The sequence below is a fragment of the Eptatretus burgeri genome, chromosome 2, assembly GCF_056783735.1.
Source record: "Eptatretus burgeri isolate ZD-2024b chromosome 2, Ebu_testis_v1, whole genome shotgun sequence".
NCBI lineage: Eukaryota > Metazoa > Chordata > Myxini > Myxiniformes > Myxinidae > Eptatretus > Eptatretus burgeri.
This window is the reverse complement of record NC_140962.1, coordinates 151928916-151956289: the sequence shown is the minus strand read 5'-3', so window position 1 is coordinate 151956289 and position 27374 is coordinate 151928916. Positions and strand designations below refer to the sequence as shown.

The window sequence follows — 27374 nt, the reverse complement described above, 5'->3', positions numbered from 1 at the left end:
GTGTGTAAGCTCGATGTGTGTGAGCCTCACCATTGTCGAGGTTCCTTTCATCCTCTTCAAGACCCAAATGTTCGTGTTCAACCTCGATCCGCACGACTCCATCAGGTCCACCGGTCAACTCGGCGAACTTTCCACGTCCACTTCCAGGTTCGACGAGCCGTTCCGATCCTCTCTCCGCACGACACGACTCCATGTACTGACAGAGCTCGGCGTACATGGTGAAGGTGAACTTCAGTGCAGCCAAAGAACAGAGTTGAACCCTCACCGGAGCGGGCTTGGCCCGGGCACACAGAGCTCCGAAGATCTCGACCCCGAGACCCGTAACCGCGGCCCGGAGAGACTCCTCCGTCAAACCCAGAACGTCCATCCATGCCGGGACGAGCCCGAGGTCTCCTCGAGCTCTCATCTCGTCCATTGTCCATCAAGAACACTGAACACTGAACACTGAACACTGAACACTGAACACTGAACACTGAACACTGAACACTGAACACGTGCCGATCACAGATAAATAAAATAAACCACTCGCATTTTCTCCATTCCTATTGTTGGAGGACTTTCTCTTTTCTCAGCGGTAAATGTCGAAAGATATTTCCACGTGGAGGGAAACACCTGAACCAGTCGAACCAGTTGATGAGCAACGAGCAAAGGCGGAAGTGACGTCACGCCCAATAGTTCGCACGATGTTCTTTCACCCCGAGATTTTCGCGCCTTTTCCTGACCTCGCGGCTCACGGGCCTCCTTGGTGTGAGGGGGAGACACCGGAACCTCACACTGAAGAGGGGAATTCGGAGCCGGTTACACAATAACATTCGCAGTTTAAACCTGACCAGTGGGTGATTGAAAGAAGTACAATGGATCCTCGGTCCACACCGGCTCCACGACCGTTTGATATTGGTGACCATTGAAGGAATAAAATTATTACAGCCCTCAACAACGACGGCGACGACATGAGCACTGCGCACATTACCGATTCGGAACAAAAACGTGCTGTCCTGCTGTAAATCGCTGGGGAAGACGAAGAGGTTGACACCGTCCTTCACACCATAAACAGTCCATTACAGATACGGGGAACGGCTCGGACACGGCAATCACAGAACGACTCGGACACGGCAATCACAGAACGGCTCGGACACGGCAATCACAGAACGACTCGGACACGGCAATCACAGAGCGACTCGGACACGGCAATCACAGAACGACTCGGACACGGCAATCACAGAACGACTCGGACACGGCAATCACAGAACGACTCGGACACGGCAATCACAGAACGACTCGGACACGGCAATCACAGAACGACTCGGACACGGCAATCACAGAACGACTCGGACACGGCAATCACAGAACGACTCGGACACGGCCATAGGGGAATGACAACATTTTCAGTGTCAGGGAAGTGTTTCATTTAAACATGATGTGTTTGGCCATGCCTGAGGGTGTACGAGGCGGGGAATCATGGAGTGTGGGGGGGCAGGGGGGGAGGCCCCCTTCCCAACCCCCCCAAAAATCCAGCATCACTTTTATAATTCGGGCATAAAACTATCAGGATGACAAAATATCGTGAGATGACAGAATGATGACATTCTGTGATGTAAAAACTGATGTAAAGTTCTTTTTTCGTATTTATCAATCATATTCCTTTTGGAATAAAAAAGGACCACTGGACCCTGGCCTCGTGTTGTAACCAAATTTGGTCGCATTCTGACTGGTTGGTCTGGATAAGAGGATTTTTGAAGAAATTTACTAAATCGGCCATTTTAACCTACTTAAAGTCATGTGACTGGAACAAGCTTTGCAATTCCTGTTTCCAGTCAAAGGAGGTACATTGCTGCCAAATTCCACCCGGATCGGCCAGGCGGATTGCCTGGAGAAGTCAAAATAGGAGACGGACGGACGGTGCATGATGGCAATGGCAATGGAATGGAAATTCTAGATAAGCTAAAAGTAGGATCACTGGACCCTGCAGTTTATCTTGGCCGTGGCCTAATGTCACAACCCAACTTTGGTAGCATTCTGACTCGTGGGTCTGAAGAAGAAGATTTTTGAAGGAATTTATGCACTTTTCCCCAAAAATTCACCAAGTTGGCTATTTTGACACACTTCCGGTCAGGTGATCGGCATGACTTCCACACTTTTACATCCCTATCCTGGCTCAATGTTGTAAGCAAAATTGTTGAGGCATTCTGACTGGTGGGTTGGAGAAGAATATTTTTGAAGAAATTTACTCAGACGACCATTTTGACCAACTTAGTCATGTGACCAGAACAAGCTTTGCAATTCCTATTATTGAACGTTGCTGCCAAATTTCAGCCGGATCGGCGCAGCGGTTTGGTCATAGAAGTTGAAATAGGAGATGGAAGGACGGACAGAGTGTGATGACAATCCCTTATCTGGAATTTAAATTCCAGATCACCTGATATTTGTAAAAATATCATAAATATCAGATTTATTATACGTCTGGCTCGTGGCAGCTCTGCCCGAATCCCGAAGCTTCTCCCACCCTCAAGCACTTTCAAAATGATGTATATCTGTCCTTGAATGCATGTGACACAATCACGCATTCATAGAAACACAAATGGCTGATGGTAGGGCAATCACCAGCACGTTACGGTGGGGCAAAGAAGCCGTACAGGGGCCTGGGACCTCTGAAGATCTGATCAGAAGGATTCTCAACGACTTGCTTGATTGGCTGTTCATGTTGCCAGATTATATTGTTACGAATCTGGAAACTATTCGCCTTCACACATACAGTTGACCCAAAGTTTAGTTATTTCGTTAAGTATATGTGGATAGTTAGAATCTCTCCCCTATGTCTAATGGGAATTTCATGTGTCCGCTGCGAGTTTGTTTCAAGTTAGTCTTCTGCATTAAATCCCCCTCCACTCCTTCAGCGCCATTACGCACTTGTTCGAGGCCACGGACATAGGCGGGGGTGAGATCACCTCAGAGCCGACCCCGCCCAGCCAGATGGAATGTTCGCCTCGTCCAATGAGGGGAGGACACCGATCGCCCGACGCTCCCCGACCAATCCGGAGGCGAGTTACTTTAGAGCGGATCCCTCCACCCGCCCAAAGAAGGGAGAAGAAAGGTGGTGAGCTGTCTCAGCGGGGGTCTTCGGTCTTTTTCGGGGTTCCTTGGTAGTCGGTGGTTGTGTTGGTGCTTGTGGTGGTGGTGGTGGTGGTCGTGGCGGAGGTGTTTCGTGGTGCTCGTGTCGTCGATCGTCGTTCGTGGCAGCCAGGATCGTGGGCTCGTTGGATTCTGGGTCGTGGGTTCGAGTCCCACCGTGGTGGGTTGTGTTGGAGCGCTCGAGCTGGGGATCCCCGTTCCCGTCCACGGACTCTGAGCTCCACAAGTGCGAGTCGGTAAAACTGCACGAGGCGGCCAGGTACCCGGCCAGACTCTGACCCTCAGCTCGCCTTCCATCCCGAGCTGAAGGGCCGAATAAAGACTCATGAGGTCCATTTCTTTTTGGGTGAGTGTGTCTGTCTGTGGCCAGTCTGATAAGTAGAAATCGTTTAAGTGATTCCATTGTACATTTGCCTGCATTCATATTCGTGGTTAAGTCTGCTCTGTGTTTCCCTCCCTCTTACATTGTAAATAAATAACTGTTAAATGTTCCAGTTTGTCGTCTGTGCTTTCTTTCATCGACTCAGTATGGTTCGGGCATGAGAATTAGGGAGGCCGATTGTGCCGTAAATTGTTATTTGGACTGGCACGGCTTTGGTAATTCCCGCTCGGTTTCGCCGGATCCGAGTCGATAACAGCGACTCGGTTCGGACAAAGCTGGCCGAGGGTTTAGCTTCCCCGGTTGCTAGACCGCTCGGCTAATTTGGTAAATTGGAATCAGACAAAAAGACCCTAACTGCGCGGTCGAAATATTGGCGTCTATGGTCCAATAAGCGACCCGTCGACTTCGGAGTTATCCGGAGTGATGACCTTCAATTCCGGTGTTCGGTGGGAGACGGTCCAACTGCTCCATCTAGCGATCGTCCTCTCCACCAAACCCGTCACGACAACAATATCTCCCGAAGGTCGTATTCCTTCTGCGGAAACTGTCTGGGACTTTATGACTTTGTGAGCAGGTATGTTCTCATCAGCCTTTGGAGGAAGCTGTGCGATGTCTCGGGACTTCTTCATGGCAATTCATTGAAGAGGTTTCAGATGTTTGTTTGTCAGCTGTTCCTGTCGCCTGAGAGCTATTATTAGTTAGCCATTTTGAAGTTGCCCTTTGTTCGGTTCTTTGGCTTGCTCAAAAGTGTTTCAAATGACTAAAGACGGAATCACCCCCATGCAAATGCTGGCTTATTATGACTGGCCTGGCGTTGGTGGAAGGGGTTTCTCGAAAACACATGTGCAGCGCCTTGATTAAAGGTCTGTACAAAATGAAATTCATGACATCATTTTGAAAGGGTTGTATTGGGTTGTGTTGCGACTGGGTGGAAGTGGCGGGTGGATGGTGGAGTGGCTGCTGTGTGACCTGAATCTCTGCCGGAGGTTTGCACTCCAATCGAGTGGCGTGGCCATTCTTGCTTACATCATGTTTTGTTGCCTGTTGATGAAAATGTCTGAATACATCTCATATATGTACTGTACATTAATTTTCCTTTTTTTTCAGATTGTTCATCACCAAGTGTGTTGAGGTTACAATGAAAAAAATAAAAATGTTCCCGATGGAATTGCAACGTAACCATCGATCTGGGCAAATCTGCAGCAGTCCCCTAAAAAAATATTGGCTCATACGCAATTATTGCCGGACAAGCACAGTCCGAGTCAATTGCTGTCGTTCGCGGAGGGAGGCGTAAAGCGTTTTGTCCTGGTGTCGGTGGTGTCCCGCTTTTTGTCGATGTCCCACTTTTTGGAAAAAAAAATAAAAAACACCCCCCAAAAAAACGTTTTCTTTCATAATGAGGCAGAATTTCAAATACTTTAAACCTTCAAGGAACAAATGTGTCGAGTGCAGAGTAAGTACATTCCATTGAGGTGTAAAACTTTTTTTTTAAACTCACCGACATCAATTCATCCTGGGAATTTTTTCAAAGAAATTTGCTCTCCCTCATGTACAGATTTATCCCCTCTCGTCTTCAGTTGTCCTACCCTTCCTTCCACCCATGGTACACTGAAACTTGTGGCAAGACCGTTCTCCTGGAACAACTTGCCTTCGCCTCATGGAAGGAAAATCCTACTGAAGGCAATCTCAGTTCCTTCCACAAACCTCAGAACAACTGTGTGTGTGTGTCTACCTATCTCTGCGAACACCGTTTTTAGGAAATGAGAATCCCACTTTGTCACTTTTGTTGGATGTAAGAGGCAGAGACAAAATCAAAACCCCACTAACAGAAACAACACCAGAAGAATGGCTCAGTTGGTCCACATCCTGATCAGACATTGGCAATGTAATCGCATCTCAAACTGTGCGAAAGTGAGAGTTTTGCGTTTCAAGACTGATCATAAATTACGACAATACACTGTGAAACGGATAGACGACCAAACGACCATTGTTCAAACGACCAAAATTAAAACCAAGGTGATATTTTCAATGGCTGCAGAAACGGGGCAATTGGCGTCGATTCTGAAAAGCGTTTAACGCAGCGCTGCATCACTTAACTCCACTGGAAGATGTTATGGGCCCAACATACAGTACATAGAAGGACATGATATTGCTCAGTCACCAGCTATTGAACAGACCATTGTGCTTAAGAAGAAAGTTAAGAACGCCACAGTGGTTTGGGATTAGGATACGATGTGAGAAACTGAGCTGTGTCCACTTTCCACAACCGAGAAATTGCTGTGTCCACTTTCCGCCAATACTCCAGGGGCCTCTGGCCATCCACCAGGCAGATGCCTGATCCATCCCCATCTCCTTGAGATGCTGATCAACCAGCTGCAGTGACGAGGCATGTGGTTGACCCATTGGCCTTCTCCACTAACAAGGCTCCATTGCTGAAACAATATGTTGAGGAGGATCAGCATCTGGAAAATGAGCCACATGCCCAGAGAGCCACAGCTGATGCTCACAGACTATACAAGTAACAAATTGCATCTGAGCCTCTCTCAGCAAATGCTCGTTGGGCACAAACTCTGACCAGCGATAGCAAAGGATTCTCCGAAGAAGTTAAGTTTCTGTCTCAGATACTTGGTCAGAGGCCAAGTCTCACATCTGCAAAGCAAGACTGAAAGGAGGACTGAAAGGACTCAAAGACTCAGACTTTCGTCCTTCTGCATCGGTACCGACAGTGCCACACCCAATGATCCAATGAATGCATCAATCCCTCGGCCTGACCCAGACATCTATCGACCTCTGGCTCACAGCCAGCGGAGATATCAATATCACTGCCAAGGTAAGTGAATCTCTCCGTGACTCAACATCCTCACCACAAACAGGTACAGACAAGATAGCAGCATCCAAGATGTCATTGAAAGCCTAGATCTTAGTTTTGACCCATGAAACGCGTTATCCTAGTGGCTCCGACTCCTCATTCAGCATCTCGAGCACCCCCAAAAGGACATCCAGAGTCTTTGCAAAGATGACTGCATCCACGAAGACCGAGAATCCTCCAGAGGGCATCCCAATTCCCTGAATCAAACACATTGTGGTTATCAACATGGGCTGTGAGCAGCCCCTGCTAAAACTCTCATCTGCATTCGCTGAAGACCCGAAGAGCAAGGATACGGTCAATCGTTGACCTCTTTGGTGTAATGCACGACTGTTCTGGAGGCCGGACCTCAAGCAGATGGTGGAGAACCTGATCAATAATTTTTCGAGCAAAGACCTTGCCCAGCACTGAGAGCAGCGTCACCCCTCAGTTGCTGTTGCAGTCCTGGCGATCACCCTTCCCTTTCCAGAGAGGGACAACAACGCCCTCTCTCAGTCAGTTGGGATGATGCCTGAGCTCCAAACAAAGCACAGAACTGCATGCAATGGCACAAGTACAGCATATATACCATCCTTGAGAAGTTCAGCATGGATGCCACAGATACCAGGAGCTTTACCCCCTTCCAACTGGTTCACCGCAGCCTGTTTCCACGAACGAAGGCAGTTCATTGTTGATTGGAGAGTCAGCAATAGAGATAGTCACACCACTGACATCCAACTCAACAACTGTTGGGTCAGCCTGGTACAGCTGCTCAAAGTAAATGGCCCAGCAGGCCTTCACTTTGGAGTCTTCTGTGAAGAGCTCACCACCCTCCGCTCTAACTTCAGTACACTGAGGGATGGGCTTGGAGGAATACAATGCGCAAATTCCCCTGCAGCAGTACGAGAATCACTTGACCATAGGTGATGCTCTACCCCTTCACAGATTCTTCACACATTGACCTCCCTGTCCACCCTCAGCGCACGTACAGTTTTATGCCTCAGTTTCCTGAACAGCTCAGCTCTGCCATTAAGCCCTGCCCTGCGACTCTGGTCAATGGTATCCAGTGTCCCTCGGAAGACAATGTTCTTCTTTGCCTGACGGTGGGTTCCAAGACATCCAAAGGCAACATCAAGGATGGAAGTCTTGAAGGCACTCCACAACTCTTCAGGATTTGTTGAAATACCCAGACCTCCCCAAATCCCCAATCAGCCTGTTCACGAATGTCTCAGCTCCCCTGTCATCCTTGAGCTTGACAACATCCAGCGTGGGCTGGGATGGTACCATTCTCCTGGACTTGAGCTGCAACGTCAGGGTTGCTACCACAAGCCTGTGGTCAGTATTGAGGAGCGAAGTACTCCGGTAGACCATGCGGTTCTGGAGCATCCTCCAGTTACCATCAATGAGCACATGGTCAGTCTCCTTTGCCACACCACCAGCATTGCAATACCAAGTCCAGCAATGACCATAAGTCTCTGACTTCTTGCAAAGTAAAGGAACTTGGTACGATTCTGGTTGACAGTTACCCATGGGGACCAGCACATATCCCATAACCATCCCCATCTCTGCCAGTTGATGCATGTAAATCCCTCAAGACTAGAGGAGTATCTCACCTGGGTATGTAGCAGTATCCCAAGACTAAAAGAGTATTTCGACTGATCAACTAGACTCAAGTGCGGCAAAGAATGCCTTCTTCACAGTGAGATCACTTGCCTCAGTCAGAGCACATACAGAGACCAGCAAAATGATACCTGAAGAGTGACGAATCCTCAGTCTCACAATGCTCATTGACCAGTGTTACCTCAATTATCATGGGGTCAGCTTATTGGACACAGCTACAGCAACCCCTTGGGTATGATAACCATCAGAGCGACCAAACCAGTAGTAGGTGGAACCACCGCCATGATCTCACCACTATCCTGTCTCCGAACCTCAGAGAGTGCTGCCATACCATTGATCAAACACTGGAGTTCAGGTGATAGCAGAGACAGGTGATTATCTGCTCTTCGGGATACGACATTCCAGGAAGCCACCCGAAGAGACCGCCGTCTGGTGGACGTTTCCTCAGCACCACCCCGACATCACCGGAACCCGACCCAGGAAGGTTACCCCGTGCTTTTACTCTTATCAGAGTGGGGGTCCCGACGGCTTTGTTCCACTCCTTTCAGCCCGTGAGCTGTCCAGTGAAGGGCAGCAGCACAGGAGGTACTCCCACAGAGTGAGTTTTCAGTTTTCTTTGTGTTTTGCAGAATGCGGTGTTTTATGGTGGTCGATGTACAAATCCTGCCACCAACGTCCTCGAAAAACATGACCGAGGTTCCTAGGATCCTGAGTTCAAATCCCACTCAGCTGTTGAATTAATACCAGGTGGGGTTGACTCTGCCTGTCATCCTTCTGAGGTCGACAAAATGAGTGCGAGCATGCTGGTATCCGGCGTTGGAGCGGTGCTCCGTCCGGTATTGTGCCCAACAGCCAAGGAGACTGCTTTGGCAGCACCAACGCTCTGTGCAGAGGATGGTCCCAATGGATGGATGGACGGTTGAATACTTATGCAACTGAGAATTATCTGATTTTCTCTGTTAATCGAACTTATTCACATTCTATCTACATTTCTTTTACCTTTATCACTTTGGAGTCGTTTGTGAAGACCATACACTATATTTATGGGACCATCCTCTGCACAGAGCGTTGGTGCTGCCTAAGCAGTCTCCTTGGCTATTGGGTACAATCCTAGATGGGTCACCACTCCGACACAGGATACCAGCAAGCTGGTACTCATTTTGTCGACCTCAGAAGGATGACAGGCAGAGTCAACCCTACCTGGTATTCAACCCCCTTTGCCAAATTAACCATAAATCACTTCAGGAGAAAATTATTTGTTTGAAAGGTTACAAAATTAGTGTAATAGGTTTCACCTGTTTGTAATCAGGGGTTTAACTTCAAACTTAAGCTCCCCCACTTATCTCAGGAGTTTTAATGTGCAACTCACTTGGTCAACCAACGAGGCAAACATGAAGACCAAAGAGCTTTCCAAAGAAGTCAGACATAAAGTGGTGGAGAAGCACGGTTCAGGAGAGGGTTACAAGAAGATTTCAAAGTCACTCATTATCCCTTTGAGTACGATGAAATCCATCATTAAGAATTGGAAGACGTATCATACGACCAAGACTCTACCCAGATCAGATCGCCCATCCAAATTCAGTAGCTGGTTAAACAGGAAACTGGTTCGGGATGTCACTGTACATCCAACAATGACATTGAAAGATCTGTAAGGCTCTATGTCCCAAATGGGGATCAGTGTTCATCAATCAACAATCTCCCATTCCCTTCACAAAGCTGGCCTTCATGGACAAGTGGCAAGAAAGAAGCCATTACTGAAAAGACGGGAGATGGCAACCAGTCAGGCTACATCAGGAGAGTGAATATATGGATTGAAGGGGAAAGTAGCTGGGTTAATCATGGGGGTAAAGGAACTTCGGAAGGAAGAGCGCAGTTAAAGGGAGTGTTTGGGGATTTTAAATAGGCACAGAAAGGAATAAAGTGAGAAGTTATGGTTATAAAGGAGTGTAAGAAGCAGCATGATGAGGTAACAGTAAAGATAGTGGAGACGGGAGTTACAATGGATAGAAGAACAGAGAAAAGAGTGCGAGCAATGGATAAGCGAATTGAGGAGGAGAAATAGGTGGTGGTAACATTAGCGAGAGCGAAATGAGAGATGGAAGGAATAAAGAGAAGAATGGAACAGGCAAAGAAAGAGGTGAGAGGAACCGCCGAAGAAGTTAAAAGACTTCATGGGGAGACAGAGAAGAATTAGGAGTCAGAGGAGAAGCTAAAAACAGCAAAGGGGGAGTTGATGGAATGCATTGTGTAAGGATCAACACAGCATGTTGCAGGAGCATGGAGGAAGGACGTGGATGCCCCTGGAGAGTGGTGATAGAGTGGCTCCTGGGAAGGTAAGGAAGCTTGAGAGAGAGAGGAGATGGATGATGTGAGGGAGAGCGTGCCGCAGTTTGGTGGAATAAAGTTCCTGGGTTTTGTTGGTGTACAAGTGGAGCGGAGTATGTGACAAGTGCGTGGTGTGCCGCAGAGAGTGTATCGGCACGAGAGAGGGTGAAGCGTGCACCTACTTAGACAGGAGCGGTCGCTGGTTTACTTACAGGAGTGAGCCCACCATGTGCCGTGAATTAAAACGATTAAGATTTGAATCCACACTGGTTCCAGGTGTGTCGGTGTGCCAGGGGTGTGTGCAGTCTTTGCCAGGCGAGCCGTCCGTGTGTGGACGATGAAAAATGTTAATACGTTTTGGCTCCACAGCGGTCCCGTGGGGGCCTGCCGTGCAAAGTATGGTGTTTCGAGGAGAGTGTGCAGTCAGTGCAGGTCGAGCGTGAGCCGCCCGTGTGCAAACAATTGAAATGTAATTTTTTTAATAGACAATGTTGAGGCTCATATAAAAGCTGAAACACAGAACGGATAACAAGGGGAGCAGGAGACAAGAGAGGCGGGAGAGGGAAACACAGAACAGTGGGGAACAGAGACATCGGAAGATCTGTGCAAGGGAGAGGGATGGGGCAGGGTGCACGGGGTAAACAAGATGGACAGAACAGGGACTTTCAGGAAGAAAAGCAGGGAATTTGAAGCAGGTGAGTTTGGGGTGGATTAACAGGTGAAGAAAAAAAATCATGGTTTTGGATGGGGGAAGATAAGAGATGGTGGTGAACACCTATTTTGAAGACCTGGAGGGAAGATTGGGATTGAAGGGAGTGTGGGAGTTTGTTCCAAAGGCGGGAAAAAAGAGGAATGAAAGAATGAGGGTGAGCAGTGGTTCTTGATTTTGGTAGTTTTACCAGAAGGGAGTTGCTGGCAGACGTTGAGCGCTCTGCGGAAATATTAGGGGGGGGGGGAGTTGGACAGATCATAGATAGAGCAGGTGGGGCAAGGCCAGAGAGGAAACGGAGGAAGACAAAGATCACGTTGTGAGAGACCTAAAGTCACAGCCTCATCACGGGAGATACCAATGATCCTAAATGCCTTGCTTTCCACAGCGTGAAGCCGAGAAAGATGAGAGGTGGGAGCAGCAGCGCAAAGGGGAGAGCAGTACTTCATCAGGCAGTGGACGAAAGCTTTGTACATGGTCAGGAGCTCAGGTGTGCCATGGAAGGACTTTGCACGATGGAGGATGCCCAGTCGGTGACTGTCTTTGGAGGCCAGCTTGGAAATGTGGCTTTCCCAGAAAAGATCATGGCAGATAGCGAGGCCCAAAAGCTTGAATGAAAGGACTTCTTCAAGAGGATTGTTGAGAAAGTAGATGGGGGGGGGATTTTCCATTTGGTCTTTGGTCGGGTTGTCAGCGACTAAACCGTGTCCCCCACCAGGGTGTATGATATGGACACCCAGTGGGATTAAAAACAAAACCTGTCAAAGGGTGGAGGAGCTCCTTGTGAGCCAACAGCCATCCTTATCTCGTGCCCAACTGTGTATGTGGACGTCCTCATGCAGTTGGGTTACTTTGTTTTAGGAGGTTGGTGGCATGACTCGCACTCCAGCCACCGTAAAACACTTCATTCTGCCAAACACACAAAAAAAAAAACGCAAAGAAAACTGAAAATCCACTCCGTGGGAGTACCTCCTGTGCTGCTGCTCTTCACAGGGCAGCTCACCGGATGACAGGATTGGGGCAAAGCCTTTGGGATCCTCAATCCTTGACGATAGGAGAAAAAGCACAGGGTAAACATCCAGGGTCAGATTGCGCTGGTGTGTGGCGAAGTGGTGCTGAGATGTCATCTCTGCGGTTGAAAATCTGAGCTCAAGCGGTTGAAAATCGGTATTGCAGTAATATCTGAGGTTCAGAGACTGGATCATGGTTGGTGGTTACACCTACAATTGGTCTGGTCGCTCTGATGACTCCCATGCCCAAGGTGTTGCTGGAGCTGTCACAATAAGCTGACTCTAATGATAAATGAGGTAACACTGGTCAACAAGCATAATATGAGACGAAGGATTCGTCACTCCTTGGGTGTCGTTTCCCTGGTCTCGGTCTGTATATGCTCCCACTGAAGCGAGTGATCTCACCGTGAAGGATGCATTCTATGCCATGCTCGAGTCTGTGGTTGATCAGTGCTCCAGGCGAGATACTCTTCTTGTCTTGGAGGATTTCAATGCATCGAATGGCACAGATAGGGATGGTTATGAGACATGTGTTGGTCCCCATGGGTCTGGAAATGTAAACCAGAATAGCACTAAGTTCCTTGACTTTGCAAGTAGTTATGGACTTAGGGTGGCTAGTTCATGGTTTCACTGCCCACAGGCTCATCGCTGAATTTGGTATTCCAACGCTGGTGGTGTGACAAAGGAGATTGAGAATGTGCTCGTTGATGGTTGCTGGAGGATGATCCAGAACTGCAGGGTCTACCGGAGTGCTCAGTTCCTCAATACCGACCACAGGCTTGTAGTGGCAACTGTGAAGTTGTAGCTTAAATCTGAAAGAAGGGTACTATCCCAGGTAAGGAGGGGGTGTAAGAGGTGAGGAGTTAGGAGGAGGTAGATTTAAGGAGGAGAAATGGAGAAAAGAAACAAAGTAACAGTTAGACTTTTTAGAAACAGGATGAAGGAAAGGTCGAATTGAAAAAAGGTCAAAAGTAAAAGGTCTGATGGGTCTAAAAAGGTCCATAGAGTATAAATGGTCGAAAGGGGACTAAAAGGTCGAAAGATTTTGACACTTTATTTCATGTCGCCATTATGCACGAAACACGTGTTGTTTTATCTTTGCGGATTAGCGTAAACAGCGGACATGGCGGATTGGTATCCGACTGCGTTTTCTATGAATTACAGTGCACACATATACATTTTCCACGAATGACAATTTCTCCTAAAATGTTTGGAAAGTCAAACCGTGAAAAATAACTCCCACAAATATCAAGTCAACCACAGTACGTGCAGAACAAAGACGTAGGTTGATGTAACAAAGCTACCTCACTCAACTTTTTACTGCCAAGCCAAATCCACGTCTCCCCCTCCCCCAACCCCACCCTCTCTGCTGCCTCAAGCCACGGATTGGAGAACCAAAATGTCTTTGTCTCTCACGCCATCATATGGCCTGGTAGAAGAATTCAATACCCAAGTAAATGTTGAAATTGGGAGTGGAAACAAGCAAGCTTTATGTGGACACTCATGATGGTGCAACATGCCAGTTTGCTGCAACGCAGTGAGAACGATAGGACTGTCATAATGCCCGTCATGATTGTGGATTCTACATTTGACAAAAGGGTTGAAAACTTAATTGAGGTGATAAGCTATAAAAGGTTAGCAGGAATGAACAAGTCCAAAAGAAAACTAAGAAAGCCGGTGGTCAAACGGATAAAGTCCGGATTTATTAAAACAATGCCAAAACATCAAAATCATAAACATAAATACTAAGCCGAAAGAAACTGAAAACCGTGAATAAACAACAAAAACCAGCTTTCAATTTGATGCAAAAATAATCAGGTGGGAATTATTCAATTCAAACACAAACATTATACCCCTCAGTACCAATGGGCCCGAATACCTGATGTGCCAATCTCCTACGCATTCAATTTTTTGAATTCTGTGCTGGAATCTTGGTAAGACTGAAAATATTAAAGTTTGAAAAACTGTCATAAATTCTCGACTGTTTTCAAAAGAACCTTTTGCTTTGTTGCGTACTGTGTGTGCCGTGTCACAGTTGGTTCGCGGGCGCCAGCAGTGACCACTATTTTCATTGTGTCTGTCTGTTTGTGACTCACTCCAGAGCATAGCTCCATGACGTTTGATGTGATCTTGATGAAATTTGGACACAAGCTAGATATCATGGTCGAGTTGTGTCTTTTTGTATGAGGGGCGTGCCACAGCCACTTGAACTTTTTTTTAATTTATTTTTCTCGCAATTTCTTTTCCTAGAAGCTGTGCGTAATGTCCATAACTACAACATATAAAAAATTCCGATTTGATTTGGTCAATTTTGATGGAAGAGATAGGTTTTTTTTACGGTAGGGCTTCCTCAAAAGCTTCCACTAAGTCAATTGTACCTATCGTGGCATTGTTCAATGATGCCTGCGAACCATCGTCGCCTCCCGGTTAGTTTTAGTTTACTGCTTCTCCTTTGAGTTTGGAGTTCATTTTTTTCCCCCGAGGGTTCGTTTTATGATTTCCACTGATCCCCAGACAGCCTCCAATTGTAGTTAGTTTACAGAATTATTCATCGGGATAGTTTTGAAGATTTCAGTGAGGATATTTTTTTTTAATTACTCCCGTAATTCTAACTTGTACTTCATCATTTTTGTAACCTCCATGTAATGATATTTTGGTCAAAGTGGCCGGCACTGATACCCCGACAAGCAATGCCATCTTATCCTTTTTGTACCCGAGTGCCATGTCCGGTCACAATGCTTTCTTTTCTATGTTCTTGCTTGATGGACTGGACAGATCAGACGTAAGCACGCTGTCCTTGCTTTCAACTATCGCTTTTCGATCATACTTCCGTGTCTTTTTTTCAAAGACTAGGATATCAACGTTTTTGCAGAGGAGTCAGTTGATTACTCCCTGCACGTTGTTGTGCCTTTGTGCGTCCGGGTATTTGATCGATTTGTTTTTATATCCCAAGAGAAGGCGATTGGGGCTTTCTATTTCTACGTTGCAGAACCTACACTTGTTGGACTGACTTATTTTATGTCATCTTATTTAAGCCTTTGGTTCAATATCCTTGGTCTTTTTTAATTTATTATGACTCATTCTCCATCCCAGTGATGCTCACCACTCCTCAGGAACTCCAATCCATCCAGCTCATTTTTTTTTAATCTTCCTGCTCTTCTGTCATTCTCCCAATTGTAAGTGTACATTTGTGGGCATTCCATGTTATACTTCTCATTTTCTTCTTTGCAAACATTGTGGCTGTATGCGCTACTGTTTCAATTTCATGTGAAGTATCTTTTATTCTCACTTGTTATTACTTTTCTGCAAATGTTTTTGAATATTGCTACTGCAAGTTTGTTTCTTTGATTTTGTTTCTTGGGGAGATAGATGCTTGCAGCTTGAGTCATGTGCTCTGCAGGTTTCCCTTGGCAATCGTCTTCCACATTGGTTCGCGACAGATTTGGTGGCCCTCTTCGACCACGGAGTGGTTCTTTGGTGCTTCATTTTTTTTTAAGATTGCGTGTTGCTGTTCATTGGTCGATATTTAAGTTATCCAATTTTTTGGTCTACCTCCTCTGAATGTATCAATCTTTGATGCTAATATAAAGCTGATGACTGAACAATGGTTTTGCTGCACACAGAACATTCCTCGGGCTTCTCTCATTAATGAAGTCTTTGATGGACACGTAAAGATGATGATTGAGCAAACCCCCTGTTGCAGGCAGAACACTTGGGGGGGGCTTCTCCGGCACTTAACTGAAGGCAGAATAAGGATAATTCTCCCGTTGGTAATTCTTCACCTCATGCATAATTTCATGTTCGTAGAAAGTTGAAGAATGAATAAAGGTCTTGAAACATACCGAACACTTGTAGGGCCTCTTTTTTTTCTTCGAATGTCTCTTCTCTCCAGTCGGTCTGGTTCGGTCAATGGTGTGTATTTTAAAATGCTTTGACAAATTCACTGAACGAGCAAATAACTTGCTGCACACAGAACACTTGTAGGGCTTCTCTCCGGTGTGCATTTTGATATGTTGAGACAAACTCGATGAACGAGAAAATACCCTATTACACACAGAACACTTGTGAGGTTTTTCTCTCAAGTCAACTCGTTCATTCTTCCTTATGTGACAAAGTGCATGCCTTTTCAAAGCTGATAAACAGGAGAGTACCTTCGGACAAACTCTGCAACGGTATGGGTTCTCTTCAGTATGAATACGTTGGTGATATTTCCAAATGGTGGAACAGTAGAATGCCTTTGGACATAACTTGCAAGGGTACGGACGCTCTCCGGTATGAATCCGCATGTGAATCTTCAACTTTGAGGAGTCACGCAATACCTTGCCACACACTCTGCAGGTATACGGCTTGTTACTTGTATTGTTGATATCTTGTTTGTTCCCATTGTGGAAATGAAGAGTGTGCTTTTTCAAACCTGAAGAAAAGGAGAACCTGTTGCCACAAACCTCACACACGTGTGGGCGTTCCTTTGTGTGGGTACGTGTGTGATTTATCAAATTGGATAAAGTCAAGAATGTCCTTGCGCAAAATTTGCAAAAGAATGGACGTTCTCCAGTGTGATTCCGCATGTGAATCTTCCGCTTATACAAGCTTCCCAATGTTAGACCACACATATTGCAGGTAGTACTGCAGGTATATCGCTCGCCAGGATGGGAAGAACTAAAATGTTTTCTCAATTGTGAAGAGGAGGAGAACATCTTTTCACAAACCTTGCAAGAGTACGGGCGCTCGCCCGTGTGAATCAGCATGTGATGATTCAATTCCCCCGCCCTCTTCATTCCCCTTCCACACACACTGCAGGTATAAGTTCTCTCTTTTGTGTGAGTCTCAGTGTGGTTCACCGATTTGCTCTGATAACATGTACGAGAAGAATAATCGGTGCAATCCTTCAGTTTGTCACTGGAATGTGGTCGGTGCGTCTTCCTGCGTCTCATCAATGCAGCCCTCGTGTTGAAGGTGTGAGAGCTCGAGGTACAGGAAAACTTTGTGACATTTTTCTTCCGATTGCCTGTAAAGATAATAATTAGCAAAAAAAGAAAAAAAATAAAGTCACATCTCAGAAACTGGCCTTCTGAAAAGAATCTCAATGTACAGCTTTGAAGGCAATGTTTTTGTTTACCAAATAAAATGATGAGCTGTGCAGTATTTGGATCAGATAAATGATCCGTAAATGAGCTGTGAGTGACCCTTACGTGCGAATATTCTCAACACGGGGCCTCGTGTGTCCATGCGGTGTGTTCAAAAGTTGCAGGTTACCATTTACTTTTGTGAAGTGGCTTTTTTTTTTCTTAATTCCTCATCACAATGGTAATCATGACAGTACAATGCACAACAATACCAATTGAAACTAGAGGGGCGCTCGGTACAGCGCATACCTCCGCCCCGTCATGCCTGATCTACGAGAACATATCTGACTCAATACATTTTTGAGATATCGTGCTATGTATCGTTTTTGGCCCTATCGCTCAATGGTGAAGAATCACTTTACAAACTTCTAGCAGTCGGATCCAGATCCGGATCTTCACCAAAATCGAATCAGTTCGTCCTTGTCACACACCCAACCTGTCCACAAAATTTCATGCGGATCCGTTCACAATTTCACACTGTGTCAGAAAGGAACAAATTGTTTTCTGGAAGTCGTGCAGGGCAGCGATCAAACCAATTTTTTTTCTCTGTCTGAGACCTGTGCACGTACATCGATGATCATCGACTGCCTTAACGTCTTCGATACGAAGGCCAGAACACCGAGACTGAGGATACTGTGGCAGGAACATGTGACAAATGAGGATCCAGGTAGAATCTCTCAACAGACGGACTTGTTACCCTCGACAGAGGAGAGGGTATTGCATTCGGGTCCGTTTGTTTGTCCGCACAGAACTTGAGTATGTGTATGAATTACGTTCGACCCTCAAGGACCCCATGATCCTTCAATACCCCAAAATCCCTCTCGATCCTTTACAACACCAACACGCATTAAGACAACAAAGACGCATAAAGAACCCAGAGAGCCTCAATAACCCAAAAGACTTCAAACACCCAAACGACCCAGAGGACCAAAAAAGACCCATAAGACCTTTCAAGACTCTATAGACCCTGTTACAACTCAAAGATACTTCAGATACTCTTCGACCCTTGAGAACCCCGAAGACCCTTGGACTCCTCTCTACCTTTCAGACCTCTTTGTACCATGTAGACCCCTTTGACCTTAAGACCCTTTCGACAACTTCAGACAATCCCAACCCTTTATACCTTAAATTACACTCTTTCGATCCCTTTAGACATTTTCAGACCTTTCCACTTTTTAACCGGTACAAATTTCCACACCTTTGACCTTCACACATTTACAACTCGACCATTTAGACCTTTCATTTGCAATGAACAACCTTTCATTTTGTACATCCTTCCATTTGTTTGCTACACAAAACAAGTCCTGTCTGCAATCTCTGATTGCTCTTTCTGGTTACCCTCGCTGAAGGAGAGGGAATTGCATGTGGGTCCGTTTGTCTGTCTGTCTGTCTGTCTGCACTGAACTTTCATGTTTTTCTCCGCAACCGCTTGTTAGATTGAGACAAAATTTTCACCATCGGAGCGACTACTCATGTGGAATGTTTTTATGACAATCATGACGTCATGGGTCACATGGTGTGGCAGCCTTGTTGGAAAAAAGGGAAATATTTTAGACCTCCATCTCTGAAACCGCACCAAGAAAAAAATTGAAACTTGGCACATGGCAAGTACTGCCCATGGGGAATTAGTGATTTTTTTATGATGTCATAGGTGCCTTCATTATGACATGACAATTGCATATGAAGAACGCTACATCTGATCAGTGTGAAAAATTTTGAAGGTCATCTCGGAATAAAAAAAATGATGACATCATCGGTCACATGATTCAGCAGCCATGTTGTTGTTTTTTAACCTTCAAAAATCTTCTCTGAAATGACTGAACAGATCGAGGCAAAACAAACTTTACACGTGTGACCACCGATCCATGAGGAACTGGAGGGGGAGCACTCGGTAGAGTGCAAAACCTCCGCCGCCAATACTGCAAGGTCACTCAAGTGAACCTGATATCCTATTCATTCAATTTGACGTCAACAGTGCTCAGAGAGTTATAGTTTGCAACTTTCCCTTTTACAAACTCAATTCATTTGTCATAACGAGATTCCTTGAGACAGAAATTGATTTTACGTGGGTATATCCACCTGAAGTTCCAAAATCAGCCGCAATTATAAATTTGGCATGTTTTTTTGTTGGAAATCACTGAAAACATGTAGAAATGCAAAAAAAAAAAAAAAAAAAAAAAATCGAAATTTTGTTGAAAAAAAATTTGCTAAATTTTTTTTTCTCTTTTTTTTTGGGGGGGGGTGAGGGGGGGTTGGAAATCACTTAATATATGTAGAAATGTAAAAAAAAAAAAACCAAATACTTTTCAAATAGGCCGCCATAGCGGCCATATTGGATTATGGACCAAGTCCAAAATCTAATGGCATGATCCTTGGACCATACCTAACCCCCCCTCACCAAGTTTCGTCGAAATCCGTCGAGGAGTTTTTCCGTAATACTGTTCACAAACAAACAAACAGAAAGGGGTGAAAACAGTAACCTCCATCCATCTTCGATGGCGGAGGTTAACAAAAGGTTCACACATATGACATCATAGGTCACATGGTTTGGCAGCCATATTGGATTTACCCGAAAACCTTTCAAAATCTTCTCCAGAACGGCTGGACAGATCGAGTGGAAACTTCACACAAATATTCCCCAAACTTTAGGGACGGATTCAATCGAAATAAGAACAGAGTTCAATTTGTTCGACCACTTTATTAGCGTGGAACGACAATAATCAAACAAGTATTGAGCAGGTTGAAACACCCACAACATCTCTGGCTCCGGCTCAGGCTGCGCATGCGCACTGGCACAGGGGACCGTCGATATGTAGAAGTACCGTAAAGTACAATGTTCTCTACAAACGAAACGAGGAGGATGAATTGGTCAGGTGACAAGAGCAAGCCAATAAAATTTTGGTTCAGGGTCGAATCCAGATCCGGCCTATCAGTGGGATACAAAACGTAAACTGATCAGCCTGGCAGAGGAATACGCTCGACTGAGTGCCCTTCTAGTTTCCAATGAATTTCCTCTTGTTCGAGTGGGTTCGAGTCCGTTTCAGAACACAAGTACTTGAAGTGTATTCACAAGTCTTGGATCAAGCTGCCTCTTGGGGATTCACCATCCAATGTCGTTACGAGTATGGGATATAGGACTAATAACACCAAGGAGCAACAAGGAACTTCAACGTAGGAGGCCATTTGACCCATCAAAGCCGATAATTGCCAACTTATAGATGTTGGTCCATGCTCTAACCTCTTTCAATGCAGACCATCAAGCAAGGAAGCGGCACATACTATTCCGAGAATCTTTGGTGCCACTCATCTGGTGGTTGAAGCTCTGACCTCCCACAGACAAAATGGACACTCGTCATTACAACAGCATATCTGGTTAAAATGAACAGTTATAGTTGAAGTGAAGCGACTTCATTCGCTCACCAATACCCATCGCCTTCCTGCACCTTGGAACTATTGTCTTGCCTCACCCAAGGACACTTTTGGTTCACGATCGAGCTCAAGCCGAGCTCTGTTACAAGTGGAGCACTTTGCACCCAGGCGCAAGTGTGCGCTTGCCGTTCCTTCACGTCCTTCTCACAGCGGGGATCGCCCTGCTATCCAGCCATCCATCTGCGCCTTTCCAGGGTGTTTGAGCGACAAATGGGGCCCACTGCATATCAGCACCATGATAAGTCGTGAGCTGACCCGCGCGGCACAAACAGAGGATGACTGAGGACTGATCCGGCACAGCAATTTTGCAGGGAGGATGTCACCCCATGCGCACACCGTGCTCGGTGGAAAGAGGACGGCACGTGGCCGATGTTCCACGAGACCACTCCCACAAAAGGTGGAGAATCGCCCTTGATCTCACCAATTCCACCCATCCCCCAACCCCCGATTCCACCCACACCCCCAACTCCACCCCCCCCGCCCCCATGTCCTTAAGTATCAGCGTTGGTCGCGCGGGCAGGTCAGTCCTGAGCTCACAGTTTGCAGTTCCGTGTGCGCAATCTTCTGTTCAAGTTGTGTTCATCTGGATGGAATGGGTTCAGAAACGAATCTGCATGTAGGAATAAGTGAACAACACCCCCATTTCCCTGAAAGATCCGCACGTGTTTCTGACAACAAAAAGAAGGAAACCCCCATTGGAGGTCGTTAGGGTTAGGGTTGTGCAAGCTCAATTTGTGTGTAAGCTCAATGTGTGTAAGCTCAATGGACAGTGTGTGTAAGCTCAATAGAGTGTGTGTAAGCTCAATGTGTGTAAGCTCAAAGGACAGCGTGTGTAAGCTCAATGTGTATGTAAACTCAATGGACAGTGTGTGTGTATGTGTACGCAAGCTCGATGGGTGTGTAAGCTCAATGGACAGTGTGTAAGCTCAATGTGTGTAAGCTCAATGGACAGTGTGTGCAAGCTCAGTGTGTAGGCTCAATAGGCAGTGTGTGAGCTCAAAGGACAGCGTGTGTAAGCTCAATGTGTATGTAAACTCAATGGACAGTGTGTGTGTATGTGTACGCAAGCTCGATGGGTGTGTAAGCTCAATGGACAGTGTGTAAGCTCAATGTGTGTAAGCTCAATGGACAGTGTGTGCAAGCTCAGTGTGTAGGCTCAATAGGCAGTGTGTGTGAGCTCAATGGACAGCATGTGTAAGCTCAATGTGTGTGTAAGCTCAATGGACAGCGTGTGTAAGCTCAATGTGTGTGTAAACTCAATGGACAGTGTGTGTGTACGCAAGCTTGATGGGTGTGTAAGCTCAATGGACAGTGTGTAAGCTCACCGTGTATGTGTGCAAGTTAAATGTGTGTGTAAACTCGATGTGTATTGTGTAAGGTCGATGTTTGTGTGTGTAAGCTCGATGTCTGTAAGTTCGATTTGTGTGTAAGCTCGATGTTTGTGTGTGTAAGCTCAATGTTTGTGTGCGTAAGCTCGATGTCTGTAAGTTTGATTTGTGTGTAAGCTCGATGTTTGTGTGTGTAAGCTCAATGTTTGTGTGTGTAAGCTCGATGTCTGTGTGTAAGTTTCATGTATATGTGAGTGTAAGCTCGATGTTTATGTGTGCATGCAAGTTCGATATGTGTGTGTAAGCTAGATGTGTATGTGTGTAAGCTCGATGTGTACGTGTGTAAGCTAATGTGTGTGTAAGCTCGATGTGTACGTGTGTAAGCTAATGTGTGTGTAAGCTCGATGTTTGTGTGTAAGTTTGATGTGGATGTGTGTGTGTAAGCTCGATGTTTGTGTGTAAGTTTGATGTGGATGTGTGTGTAAGCTCGATGCTTGTGTAAGCTCGATGTTTGTGCATGCAAGCTCGATTTTTTGTGTAAGCTCATGTGTCTAAGCTCGATGTTTGTGTGTGTGTGTGTGTGTACATTTGACGTGTATGTGTGTGTAAGTTTGATGTGTATGTGTGTGTAAGCTCGATGTGTGTGTAAGTTTGATGTGTATGTGTGTGTAAGCTCGATGTGTGTAAGTTTGATGTGTATGTGTGTGTATGCTCGATGTGTGTGTGCAAGTCGATGTGTGTGTGTGTGCAAGACGATGTGTGTGTGTGCAAGTCGATGTGTGTGTGTGTGCAAGTCGATGTGTGTGTGTGTGTGTGTGTGTGTGTGTGTGTGTGTGTGTGTGTGTGTGTGTGTGTGTGTGTGTGTGTGTGTGTGTGTGTGTGTGTGTGTGTGTGTGTGTGTGTGTGTGTGTGTGTGTGTGTGTGTGTGTGTGCTCGATGTGTGTGTGTGTGTGTGTGTGTGTGTGTGTATGCTCGATGTGTGTGTGTGTGTATGTTTGTGTGTATGTGTGTGTAAGCTCGATGTGTGTGTATGTTTGTGTGTATGTGTGTGTAAGCTCGATGTGTGTGTATGCTCGATGTTTGTGTGTGTGTGTGTGTGTGTGTGTGTGTGTGTGTGTGTGTATGTGTGTGTGTATGTGTATGTGTGTGTGTGTAAGCTCGATGTGTGTGAGCCTCACCATTCTCGAGGTTCCTTTCATCCTCTTCAAGACCCAAATGTTCGTGTTCAACCTCGATCCGCACGACTCCATCAGGTCCACCGGTCAACTCGGCGAACTTTCCACGTCCACTTCCAGGTTCGACGAGCCGTTCCGATCCTCTCTCCGCACGACACGACTCCATGTACTGACAGAGCTCGGCGTACATGGTGAAGGTGAACTTCAGTGCAGCCAAAGAACAGAGTTGAACCCTCACCGGAGCGGGCTTGGCCCGGGCACACAGAGCTCCGAAGATCTCGACCCCGAGACCCGTAACCGCGGCCCGGAGAGACTCCTCCGTCAAACCCAGAACGTCCATCCATGCCGGGACGAGCCCGAGGTCTCCTCGAGCTCTCATCTCGTCCATTGTCCATCAAGAACACTGAACACTGAACACTGAACACTGAACACTGAACACTGAACACTGAACACTGAACACGTGCCGATCACAGATAAATAAAATAAACCACTCGCATTTTCTCCATTCCTATTGTTGGAGGACTTTCTCTTTTCTCAGCGGTAAATGTCGAAAGATATTTCCACGTGGAGGGAAACACCTGAACCAGTCGAACCAGTTGATGAGCAACGAGCAAAGGCGGAAGTGACGTCACGCCCAATAGTTCGCACGATGTTCTTTCACCCTGAGATTTTCGCGCCTTTTTCTGACCTCGCGGCTCACGGGCCTCCTTGGTGTGAGGGGAGACACCGGAACCTCACACTGAAGAGGGGAATTCGGAGCCGGTTACACAATAACATTCGCAGTTTAAACCTGACCAGTGGGTGATTGAAAGAAGTACAATGGCTCCACGACCGTTTGATATTGGTGACCATCGAATGCAAATCCAATAATGTAGTAGAGGATTCAAAACAGAGGAATAAAGGCAAATGTTTCCTCAGGATAAGGAAACACAGGGGAAAAACCACCAAGCGATGAATAAACCATCCTCCTAAAAAATAAATAAATAATATAATAAAATATATGCAATGGTAATAATTAAGAAATTAAATAACAGGCACCACGACAATATGGACAAGGCAATTCAACGGCTCACCAGATATCCCAAGCTAATCCCAAGGGGGGGGGGGAGCAAAATGACAAAGGAATATTTACCAGGCGACAAAGAAAATAATTGGTAAACGAGAAAGGTGGGGGAGGGGAGAACAAGAAGAATTCAGGCCTATTTGAGTTGACGCTCGAACAGCTTCACCCCAGTCACAGGCCACAAGGATGCCACTTCACCACCACCACCACCACCCTTCCCTCTCTCTGGAAGGGTTCTCAAACTTCGCCAGCGAACAAACCGGAACAATTCCTGCAACACCTTGAAGCCACACGTTGCTTCAGGTCGGCTCAGGTGACGCTCAGGAGGAGGAAACGCTTCTGCTCCCTATCCGATCAACGTGCTCCAGTGAGGCTCTCCTCTTCCTCAGTGTCTTCAACACGGACAGTGCCTCCAACAGGCAACCTTTGGAGGGATCACTCCAATCCTCAGAGGTCTTTCAGGCCAGGTCTCTTGTCACAAGCCAGACCGCGCGTCCTGCATTCGTTCACACCTTTTTCTCTCGCCCTCTCACCAGCCTTTGCGCCCGCTTTCATTTCTCCACCGCTACCTCTTTTTTGTTACTTTTCTCACCCCAAAAAATCCACACGGTTTTTTTTTTGCACAAGACCGAGTGAGGTCTCAAAGGGGGAACATACTCAGACACAGTGATCGGGGAGCGACTCGGACACGGCGAATGGGGAACAACTCGGACACAGCAAGGGGGAACGACTCGGACACGGCGATGGGGGAACGACTCGGACACGGCGATGGGGGAACGACTCGGACACGGCGATGGGGAAACGACTCGGACACGGCGATGGGGGAACGACTCGGACACGGAGATGGGGGAACGACTCGGACACGGCGATGGGGGAACGACTCGGACACGGCGATGGGGGAACGACTCGGACACGGCGATGGGGGAACGACTCGGACACGGCGATGGGGGAACGACTCGGACACGGCGATGGGGAAATGACTCGGACATGGCGATGGGGGAACGAATCAAACACGGTGATGGGGGAACAATTCGGACACGGTGATGGGGGAACGAATCGAACATGGTGATGGGGGAACAAACAACTTGGATACGGTGATCGGGGAAATGTTTCATTTGAAGGTGATGTGTTTGGCCATGCCGGACAAGCACCATCCAAGTCAATTGTGGTTCCCGGAGAGAGCACTAAATGCTTGTCGGTGGTGTCCCGCTTTTTGTCGGTGGTGTCCCGCTTTTTGTCGGTGGTGTCCCGCTTTTTGTCGGTGGTGTCCCGCTTTTTGTCGGTGGTGTCCCGCTTTTTGTCGGTGTCGTCCCGCTTTTTGTCGGTGGCGTCCCGCTTTTTGTCGGTGTCGTCCCGCTTTTTGTCGGTGTCGTCCCGCTTTTTGTCGGTGTCGTCCCGCTTTTTGTCGGTGTCGTCCCGCTTTTTGTCGGTGTCGTCCCGCTTTTTGTCGGTGTCGTCCCGCTTTTTGTCGGTGTCGTCCCGCTTTTTGTCGGTGTCGTCCCGCTTTTTGTCGGTGTCGTCCCGCTTTTTGTCGGTGTCGTCCCGCTTTTTGTCGGTGTCGTCCCGCTTTTTGTCGGTGTCGTCCCGCTTTTTGTCAGTGGTGTCCCGCTTTTTCAAAAAAAAAAAAAAAAAAAAAAAAACGTTTGCTGTCATAATTGGGCAGAATCTCAAATACTTTCAACCTTCAAGGAGCGAATGTATAGAGTGCAGAGTAAGTGCATTCCATTGAGGTGCAAAACCTGAAGCAGAAAGAGACCAGGGTGGTTGAGTAGTGAGATAAGGTACACCATTAAGAAGAAGCAGAAGGTATCTATTAGGTCCTTGCAGGTGTACCCGGTATTGCCCGTTTTTTTTTTTTGTGGGGGCCTAAAACACTTCCCTATACCCACAAAGTAATCGTGTTGGGAATCATTTAATATTACCTTGCACATTGCTACAAAGGCTTCGGCACTCTCGAGCTGTGGCGAAGGTAGAGGAAACTGAGAGGCCGAGAGAAAGGGAAACATCAACGGCGTGAGAAAACCGGAAGCAGTTTGTCCAAAGAGGATCTTCTGAGTGGCGCTGCGGACCTTGAGACTTGTGGACTCCCAGCTGAGGCTCCGTCGGCATGGATTTTTTTTTTCCTGATATTGATATGCTGGATTTTTCTCCGTGATGAGAATGGTTATTTTACTCAAACTTCAACTTGTATTGAAATGATTTTGTCTTAAAGCAAGATTAGTCGTCGTAATCCGCAGAGGCCAATGTCGCAGTCGAGGATCTGCATGTCAGTAATTGGCACAGGCCGGTACGACTATGTCCACACCGGTTATCTGCACAGGCCGGTATGACAATCGCGGACCGCCATTTCGGAAATCGGCACAGGCTTTCTGAAGCACACCCGATTCATATAAAATAACCAATTAGCAATTGCTTTAAAAACAGCCTCGAGGGCAAAGGTAAACGCGATTGCTTGTAGGTGCTCGGGTGCTGTGGGTTAAAAGCTAAAACCTGCTGTACCTACTACTTCCTGGTACGCCTTGACGTGATATGTTCCACTGTTCATGGTGTAGATGAGTGCATCAAAGCTTTTAAAATCATGTAGAGTATTTAAAGATTGTAAAGACCTTTCTTCGATTTGTTGGTGAAATACCAGTTGTGGTTTTTATTCTGATTTGTTTTCGGTATTACGGTATATTCAAAATTCCAATACTGATATATCGATATATCGCTGGACCCTGTCCCTACATATTGGTACCCTTAATTACAGATCTCCAATGGCCGCAAACTTCGCCAACAACCTGTCTTTAGACCTCCTCATGGTTCAACGATTATCGATCGTCACAACGGAAGGTCTTCAACAACAAGAACATGGTAAAGGATGGACCTGCGAATCCTCGCCGACACGGTAGTGTAGGAGTCCTGGTCAGTCCTCGTCTGCACCAGCATTTGATTTGTCAGACATTGTCACATCGAGCTCTTCATGTCGACATGAAACTAACAAGAAACTTGCATCTGTTTTGTGTGTACGGACCAACTGCGGCTCATCCGGAGGACTCTGTGGACTTCTTTGCCTTTCAGTCAGGTGAAATTGACAGAGTGCCTGGAAGGGACATGACTCTTGTTCTCTGACTGACTGACATGACTGAGAAAATCTGCACGACCACCGTTGGTCTACTGACATGCATATGAGAATGCAAACATAGATACAGTAATACCCCGCTTAACGCGACTCCGCAGAATGCTGATTCGTT

At 46.5% G+C, this 27374-nt stretch overlaps 1 protein-coding gene across 5 annotated transcripts in view; it reads right to left on the bottom strand.

Annotated features, from left to right (window-relative positions):
* LOC147033567 (uncharacterized) overlaps positions 1-27374 on the bottom strand; it is a 59187-nt gene that overhangs the window by 16797 nt on the left and 15016 nt on the right. For 2 of the 5 annotated variants that reach the window (XR_015051604.1, XR_015051605.1), the window contains one exon: positions 16915-17028. Coding sequence is in view for 3 of the 5 variants with exons in the window: in XM_085856569.1 (XP_085712695.1) it covers positions 15755-17028; positions 23082-23466 (1659 nt within the window). In the remaining 2 variants the exon portion in view is untranslated. Of the gene's footprint in view, positions 1-30; positions 909-13678; positions 17029-23081; positions 24008-27374 lie in introns of those variants that run through there. The other 3 variants (XM_085856569.1, XM_085856559.1, XM_085856549.1) reach the window with 3 other exon arrangements.